This window comes from Phragmites australis, chromosome 3, assembly GCF_958298935.1.
Source record: "Phragmites australis chromosome 3, lpPhrAust1.1, whole genome shotgun sequence".
Classification (NCBI taxonomy): domain Eukaryota; kingdom Viridiplantae; phylum Streptophyta; class Magnoliopsida; order Poales; family Poaceae; genus Phragmites; species Phragmites australis.
Window position 1 is genome coordinate 5505268 of NC_084923.1, and position 9375 is coordinate 5514642.

At 43.6% G+C, this 9375-nt stretch overlaps 1 protein-coding gene across 1 annotated transcript; it reads right to left on the reverse strand.

Moving 5' to 3' along the window:
* Positions 1-623: 623 nt before the first annotated feature.
* On the reverse strand, positions 624-2384 carry LOC133911762 (tryptamine benzoyltransferase 1-like). The gene is made up of 2 exons (XM_062354154.1): positions 1947-2384; positions 624-1803 (listed from the first exon to the last, which is right to left on the reverse strand). The coding sequence occupies exons 1-2, from the start codon at positions 2310-2312 to the stop codon at positions 856-858; spliced, it is 1314 nt and encodes a 437-aa protein (XP_062210138.1). The 5' UTR covers positions 2313-2384; the 3' UTR covers positions 624-855.
* Between the last annotated feature and the right edge of the window lie 6991 nt (positions 2385-9375).

Below are 9375 nucleotides of genomic sequence, written 5' to 3' on the forward strand. Positions count from 1 at the left end.
TCGCGTTTGGGCACGGCGAACGGCGATGTCGCGCGCTCCGGCACACAGCGCACGTAGCGTAGCACCGATGCCTGCGTCGTAGCAGCGTGCATCAGTACTTAATCGCAGGCTCGCGGGCTGGAGAAAGCAAAGTGTAAAGGAATTCTTTCGCTCGTACGTGCTTGCAGATAAGCTGCAGATGAGCATCGGATCATCGGCGTCATCTTCTTCGGTTCCTCCACTTGCAGATAAGTTGCCGGCCGGAGGAGGGTCGCTCGTACAGAGAAAGCCAGGTTAGGTATGATGTGGCGAACAGTGCATGACCAAACAAACGATACCGCTCATCAGTGGTGGTGACGCCTGTGACGTGGCCTGGTTCAATCCTTGATCGAAGCAGGGTGTGTAGGTCGTGTGCTCATGCAGAGACGAGAAAACTGAGGGTGTCACATCTGCGTGGAGGAAAAAGAAGCATCTGTGCAAGGAAGAAGAACTTCGGGAAGGAAGGAAGAAGAGGCTAGCCGTTAGATGAAAATCGTGTGGATATCCTCGTCGACTAAAAAAATCACTGTTTTCAGACACCTAAGATATATCATCACCCTTACAAAAACATAGCACCAAACAAACCGGCTGTAAACTCGGGGTAGTTAGTTGTGATTGCCTTTTTATTCATATATGTCTCTCTTTTTATGAACACGTTGCTTTTCGATAGCGGCTACCAACATCACAGCTGGAACTCTTTTGACGGTATATAATTGACTGAACCTGGCCACACTGTTTGTGACTTTGTGTACGTACACAATTGGTAACCAACCATGCATGCATGAATAATCCATGCAAGCGAATCCAGATCGTGCATACGATCAGCCGTTCGATCGATCAACCAAGAGAGTAGCAGATTTGCTCGAACGCGTCGACGTGGTCCTCCGCGACGGCCACGAACAGGTCTACGCCGCCCTTCGCCGTGCGCGACGGCACGAAGATCATCAGCCCCTCGATGGGCAGGTCCGGAGTCAGGAACGCGCACGGCGGCCCAGTGCCGAGGTCCATCTGGTGGAATTGGAACCCCAGCCAGCTGTCCACCTCCAGGTCCGGGCACAGCATCGTGCCGGTCGCCGCCGCCGTCGCGGTGAGCTCCTCCCCGCTCATGTCCAACACCGCTCCGAAGTCCACGAAGGACTGGATGTACTCGCCGTCGATGCGCGACACGGCGTCGCGGATCGCGCCGACCACGCTACCGTAGCTTGAGTTCAGGAGGTCCCTGACCTGAAGCCTCGGGAACGCCCATAGAACCATGTTTCCGAAGAAGTCCATTGGCACCGGAGGGTTGGCCCGTCCCCTGCAGTTCACCGCCACCCTCACCTCCGTGAAGGCCTCCGGCTCGAGGTCCCGCGCCGCCGTGATCTTCTTCCACACGTGCGCGAGGAGGCACTGGAACGTGCTGCACCGGACGCCCACGCGTGCTTTGAGCTCGGCGATGAACTCGGCCGTGAAATGCACGGTGAGGTCCTTGATCTTGTCCATAGGGACCACGGCGTGGAACTTGGAGCTATGGTCGTCATCCCCTCCCTTCTTGAACTCGATGGACCAGTGGTCGAACTTCGGCGTTGGAGTGCTGCGAGGCACGGCAGTTGCCGCGCGGTCGAGGAAGGGCGCCGATGGGATGGTGAAGTCCTTGCCCTCGCGCACCGCGCTCGCCCACGTCGTGAAGAAGATGCTCAAGGAGTGGCCGTCGGCGACGTGGTGGTGGGCGATGGTGCCGATCACGACGCCGCCACACTTGTAGCGGTTGAGCTTGACATGCAGCAGTGCCGCCCCGACGTTCTCCTGTACGTACGCACGTGCCAGTACACCGACATCAAAATCGTTCACGTACCAGTTGCAGTGTTCTCTCAGTTGCCAAAAGCCACATCTACAGGCATGCGACGTGACAGAACCAGCAGGTAGACGCTAATAGTAAATTTAGTTACCTCTGGGAGCGGCGGGTAAAGCTCGTCGATTTTTGCGGCTATGCCGTCGGCGAGCACGTCGGCCAGGTCGGTTTCCACTGTCGCCTCTACCACAAGCACGCCCTCGTTGTTGACGTGGAGGAACCGGCGGCCCTGGTCGTCGACGGCGAGCCGACCCGCCAGGTGAGGGTACGGTGCGACGGCCCTGAGGAGGCCATCCTTGATCGCCTCGTTGGACGGCGCCGGCGCGGCGTAGGCGCGCACGGTGGGGACGAAGATGTCCAAGGCGGCGCGGTCGAAGACGGTCAGCGGGACCTTCTCGCCGGCGAGCGGGTGCGGGGTGGAGTAGACCGGCTTCAGCATCGTCGTGGACGTCGTGATCTCCATGGTAATCGTGCGTTATCTCCTGGGGGAAATATGATATCACAGTCTCACAGGAGCAACTTAATTCGTTAGTGCGCTTTGGCGAACGACGAGTGGTGGAGTTGGTATAAATAGAGGTGGCAGTGCACGACCGAATACGAAAATTACGGTAGAGTATGTGACTGTATAGCTTATACGGAGCCTTCATTGATACTGAGATTATTCTTGTCGGAGGGATTGGTAAAAAACATAGAATAAATGAAAATCATCGAATAGATAAGTATTATATTAAAATGATGGGTAATCGAGATAATACATACATATGTAAATACATGTATAATTGCAATTATGGTGAAAGTAACACCAATATTTTCTGAAGCTAACCATCATGACCCTTTTGGTGACACTCCATGGGAGCGTCGCAATATTGGCACACTTCGTGACACTTCGAATTACTCTTCGTTCCAACGATATATTGCTGCTGCACGATTTTTTTCTCTGAAAATTGCTATCGCATACTGTTCTCAATTGGAAACTTCTGTGCCAAAACTTGTCCCATATGATTTCGGAACCGTCAATGGTAAGCTGGGATTATCACCGACTGAGAGTCCCATACGGTTCTGATGAAGGGTTCCGAACCGTGACGTCTAGGATGACTGTGTTTGGTAGTGTTAAAGCGTCATAGCCTAGTACCCTTGGTGGCCATTGGAAGTGTCGTGTGATATCATTTACACGTAAGCTCGTTTGACTGGACTGATGAACGGCACACATATGCAGTTGTTGAACCGTCGGTCCGTCATCATATCGATCGTAAAAACTCGAGATCGATTGAATAACCACCTATTGTGATGGTTGGAACCGTACGTAGTAGCTTCGTCTGAACGCCATATATATATAACAGTCGGACAAGTGGTAGCATTTGTAGAAGCAATATTCCAGTCAGCTCCTGGTCGATCAGTAAGTGACACGTCACATAGATCGTATCAGTGCCGATGGATAATATAATTCGTTTGTCTTTTCAGCAGGGACGGAGCTTCATTGGGGCAAGGATCGTATCAGTGCCGATGTTTCAGTTATTTTCAACCATTTTGACTAATAAGATTTATATCCAATAAAAACAGTACAAATAAAAGGTAAAAATCATATTACTCCACAAACTGTAAGAGGCCATAACAAAATACTAATATGAAGAAAAAAGAAAAGTTTTCTGATAAACATCTAGGACAAAATTTGTTATCACAAAACACTTTTCGAGATAATTTTATCGACGAAAGTTTTTCAGACTTACATAGAAATCCTCTTAATTACTTCATTCACATTGGTTAGTACTGCTGTGATTAGCACTAATTAATTCCTTTTTTTAGCAGCAACGGGCACGCATCATTTTCCATTCCCCATGCGAAGTGCGAACCATTTCGGGACGTGGGAAAATAAGGGTAATAAAAGAAGGGGAGTTAATTAGCAGTAATTAAATATCTACTTTCAATCTGTTTCAATTATTTTCAACCATTTTGACTAATAAGATTTATATCCAATAAAACCAGTACAAATAAAAGGTAAAAATCGTATTACTCCACAAACTGTAAGAGACCATAACAAAATACTAATATGAAGAAAAAAAAAAGGAAAAGTTTCCTGACAAACATCTAGGACAAAATTTGTTATCATAAAAAACTTTTCAAGATAACTTTATCAACAAAAGTTTTTGAGACTTACATAGAAATCCCCTTAATTACTTCCTTCACATTGGTTAGTACTGCTGTGATTAGCACTAATTAATTCCTTTTTTAGCAGCAACCTGCGCACATTGTTTTCCATTCCCCGTGCGAAGCACGAACCATTTTGGGATGTGGGGAAATAAGGGTAATAAAAGGAGTAGAGTTAATTAGCAGTAATTAAAAATCTACTTTCAATTTCAATTATTTTCAATCATTTTGACTAATAAGATTTATATCCAATAAAAATAGTACAAATAAAAGGTAAAAATCATATAACTCCACAAACTGTAAGAGACCATAACAAAATACTAATATGAAGAAAAAAGGAAAAGTTTCTCGACAAATATCTAGGACAAAATTTGTCATCATAAAAAACTTTTCAAGATAACTTTATCAACGAAAGTATTGCTCTTGATTGTAAAACTAGATAGAACTCTACTTATCTAATGCTTAACACTGCATTAGGTACCGAGAGGTCTTTAACGCCTTGCTCAGCATGATAAGTTGTTTACTCCTTCTAGTCCAACTAAGGATGATTGGAAATTTGCTAAAGAGCTTTGTGATAGATTAAAGATGTTCTACGATGTAACTGAGTTATTGTCAGGCACTAGATATATCATAGCAAATCTTTTCTTTCTCAAAATATGCAATGTTTATTTGGGTATTAGGAAGTGGCAAACTAGCAGCAACCCTAAGGTAGAAGAAATGGCAAAGTTGATGAAAGAGAAATTTAATAAATATTGGTCAAATATTCATGGTTTGATGGTTGTTGCTGCTGTCCTAGATCCTAGGTACAAATTGCAATTGTTGAATGCTCTTTTTCTCAAAATTAATAGGACAAAAAGTGTAGCTAAAGATGCCGTTGAAAAAGTTAGAGACTTGTTGTACAACTTGGTGTTGCAATACCAACATACCATGGAGGGTATTGCAATAACAGATGGTGCTGATGCTAGAGTTAGTGCTATTGCTCAGACCGAAGATGATGATGACTGGATTGACACGTTCGATGAATACATAGCAAAGCAACCAGCTATGACGTCTTCTTATGTACGCACAGAGCTAAATTTGTACTCGGAGGAGCTACTGCTACTTAGAACACAAGATTTGGACATCATACACTGGTGGCAATATGCAGGGCTCAAATATCCTACTTTGCGAAAGATTTCTCGAGATGTTATGGAAATTCCCGTGACAACAGTAGTATTCGAGTCAGTCTTTAGTACCGGTGGGAGGATAATTAGTCCATCTTGAAGTAGTCTTGCACCACAAATGGTAGAAGCACTTTTGTGTATGCAAGTTTAGTCTTGAGCCGACATGTTAGGTAAAAATAGTCTATATGCAATTCTATATTTCAATACTTCTGACAAACTGAACTGACATGTGTATGCACTAACTTGTCTTGAGGATAAAGAGGAAGAAATGGTAATATCATTCTATCATTCTTGTAAATTGTGATCCGTACTTACTACTTAACATATGAGTGTGCTAATTATTCTCCTCATATTTAGGAGGAACTTGATTCAACTATTATGGGTTGAATGAAGAATTGGAGAAGAATTGAAGCTCTACAATATGTTTGTGGCTCAGTGGCCCATACTTACCTTTCAATACTGTCAAGTGTGAAACTGTTATTTGTGATTTGCTTATCATGTACTCATGTGTGGATCAGGACTGAGAAGTGATGGCTTGCTATTACGTAAGAATGTTGATAAAACAATGTTCTGTACTTTTGTATGCATGTACATTGAGATGTTCTCCTCTGACAAGTTAGGCTACCAAGTTGCATATGATACTGTCAAGTGTCTTGTTAGGCTATTATTTTTCTGTCAAGTGTCAACCTGATGGTTTGCTTTCATTGTTTGCTTGTTTGTCTAATGAGTAATGAGTTCTTATATTAAGGTAGCAACTCATTTCCTTTATGACTGCATGTTGATAAGTGATAAAATCATGCTGTAACTACTATTCTTAAATCGATATCCTGATGATTTGCTACTATGGATTTATGGTCAATCCATTTTGCACTTCTGTATGACTGCATGCTGAAATGAATCAAAATATCAAATGATGATTCTTGGTTGTATATATGTAGTATATATGATGATCCTGAATCCAGATGGTTGTATGGCAGCATGCTGAAATGATGATCCTAAAACCTGAATTTTGATGGTTGCAAATCTTTTATGACTGAATGTTGAAATGATTATTTATGGTTAAACCATGTTGTAGATGAATTGTTGATTCCTACCAGGTTTTGTATAGATTTCAGCCTTCAGATCCTGTATGACTAAATTGCTGAATTTTCATGGTTTTGTATGATTTCGGGTCCTTGTCGGGTTCTCATCAGGTTTCGGGTTCCCACGGGGTTCGGGTTCGAGGTTAATTTTACACCCGTCACGTGTTTTGGGTTCGGATCAGGTTTTTGTATTCGGGTTTCGGGTCAGGTACGTTCTAGCTGCACTCGGTCCTAACCGTTGCTAGGCCTACCTCTTAGAACCCTTACAAGTATCTCTTGCAGCTGACTATCTAAATTTTATTTTTTATACTTTCATATAAAGAGTCTTTTAAAGATCTTTTCTATATTTCTTTAAGTGCTCTGACTTATTCTTTTAAATCTCGTTTAGTAAATTCTACTCACATATATTTTATTAATATCCTATAACTTAAAAAATCATATATTTATACAATTGAAACATAATCGCACTACGGGGCTGCAAATCACATATTTATACAATTGAAACATAATCACGCAGATCCCGTAGAACAAAGCAAACGAATCCCCGTTGAGGTGTCGCGCTCCACTTCGGTGGAAGGAGCCCTGGAGCTGCGTGTGCCCAGCGGAGAGGCATGGAATGCGCGGGTGCAGCAGCATCATGAGGATGACGATGGCGAGTTGGGATACTGAGCTCGCTTACCATCCAACGAAAGTGACCAGTGATGGAAGAAAACGCTGAGCCAAGAAAATGACGAGTGTGAGCAGAGAATCAGCTGGAGCCAGTTTTTTTTAGCCTAATAACTATATTTAGTGATAATAACTCAGTTGAAGTAACTCTTCGTGGCCTTGCTTCGCCATACAGCGAAATAGTCATCATGTTACACAATGAAGTACAAGCTTGATTTCTTTTACCCGTACAACAAAGAATAGTACTATGAAGCTGTAGTGCTGCTCACAATAGTGCTCCTGTGTAAATGATACCCATACTCCATAGATTGCCATTTAGGATGAGAATAGAAGTAGCAACGGATCAGAGCTTTTTAAAAAAAAAGGAGGATCAGAGAGCTAAGAGAGAGACAAGTCTACCGTGCAGTCCGTGCTACCCTTTTCATGAGAATTCCAAGATAGGAGAGAATAGTCCTTGTCCTTAGCTTTTTGGTGGTTCTTTTGATCTTGTTGTTCTTTTGTATATTTGGTTGTTGGGTTTTCTCTATTCAATACAACAAGCAGCTTTCTCCTGTCAGTTTCGTTTAAAAAATGAGAGAAATGCAAGATAGACCGTACTGTCGTGAAATATACTGGATGCGTGACTGAAACGATGGGTGGTGGTGTTAGTTAACCTAATCCACAGCAATCTTATGCTTGTTGACACTGACCATAAAATCTGGTCAGCTAATAATTCATACATTTTTATTCTGTGTTGCCTCTTCCTTTGGGGCAGGAGCCAACGCGGGTACAAACTGAAAAATTATACTAGTATACGAGTAATTGGCAGCGTGATCGGGAACTGGTTAGTGACATCATTTTCTGGAAGCATCCATGCAGAGAAGGAAGAAACAGTATCCATCCACAGATGATGGAACAATGGGAAACGGGAAGGAGCAGGTGAGTCTGGATCAGATGAACGGATACAGACAACAGAGGCGGAACCACCGCTGGACTAAGCCTAGACTGGTCTATTTAAATTTAAATTAAATCTTAAAAAACTATTATTTTTGTAATAAATATAAAGATGGTTTGTACTTATGGCCTAACTGAAGGCCAGCCTGCTATGGCCCTGAGTTATATATAGTATTAAAAATGTAATAAGACCTTGGTTGACAAGAACACCACTTGGTTAGGGGGCCCATCTGCGAGTGTTAAGGTATGAAACACAAAGAACCTTAGGTAGGTGAGAGATGTTTGGTACAAGTCTAAGCAGGCCCTACATCATCGGATCCTTTATTAAATTGATTATCGTTTGGCAAAGAGATTATCATTGTACACACGTATGATAGCTTGGGTAGGTGAGAGATGTTTGGTACTTTGGGTGATGGCACATCTTAGTCAATGAGTTTTGACTGACTTTGTGCTAGAGTTTTGGCGTCACTACTATATAGATGTGAGAATTCTTATTTGTCATTAGAAAATAAAAAATTCTTTATTTATCACTGCACACACGTATGAAGTATGATAGCTTGGGTAGGTGAGAGATGTTTGGTACTTTGGTTGATGGCACATCTTAGTCAACGAGTTTTGACTGACTCTGTGCCAGAGTTTTGGCGTCACTATTATATAGAGGTGAGAATTATTTATTTGTCATTAGAAAATAAAGAATTCTTTATTTATCATTTTATAGAATGACTTTATTTATTTATCACTACTTCTAATTTTTTATTCCTTTATCGTTATTTTTATCTGTTTTATCTATAAAAAGATATATTTATTTTTTGGAGCCACATAAAGTCATTACTGTGGAAACAATTTTCAGAGACGGGAGTTAACCCTTTTTCACAGGTGTTTAGCCATCCATCTCTGATAGAAGTTATGTGAAAATTAACGATTTTCACAGGTGCAAAAAGGATCACATATGGAAATCTATTATCATAGGTGTTGGTGAATCAGGAACCAGGGGTCCTCAAATCCCTAGGCTAGGCCAGCAATCCGTCACGTGGCACCTTCCCACGGGGATTATCTCCGCGAGGTACGAAAAGACTAAGTCCCGGGAGAGGGCGCTCGGGGCCATGAACAGTGGTCCCCGAGTACCCGGGTTCCCCGATGATCTGCGAAGACCAAGTGACTGGGAAGAGAGTGCTCGGGGTCATGAACAGTGGCCCTCGAGCACCCAAGTCCTTCGACGACCAGAAAAGCCGAGTACCAGGAAGGGTGTGCTCAGGGCTGCAAACAGTGGCCCCCGAGCACTTGAGTACCCCGAGGACCCAAGGAAGGTAGTTTCGGGAGAGAGTGCTCATGGCTGTGAACATCAGCCCTCGAGCACTCAGTTCCCGAGGATCCCAACAGTAGATTCTGGGAGAGAATGCGCGGGGCCGTGAACAGTAGCCCCCGAGCACTCGGTTCCCCGAGGACCAAGAGAGGGCGTTTCCGGGAGAGAGTGCTCGGGGAGGTGAACAGTGACCCCCGAGCACTCGGTTCCACGATGACCAAGAGAGAGCGTTTC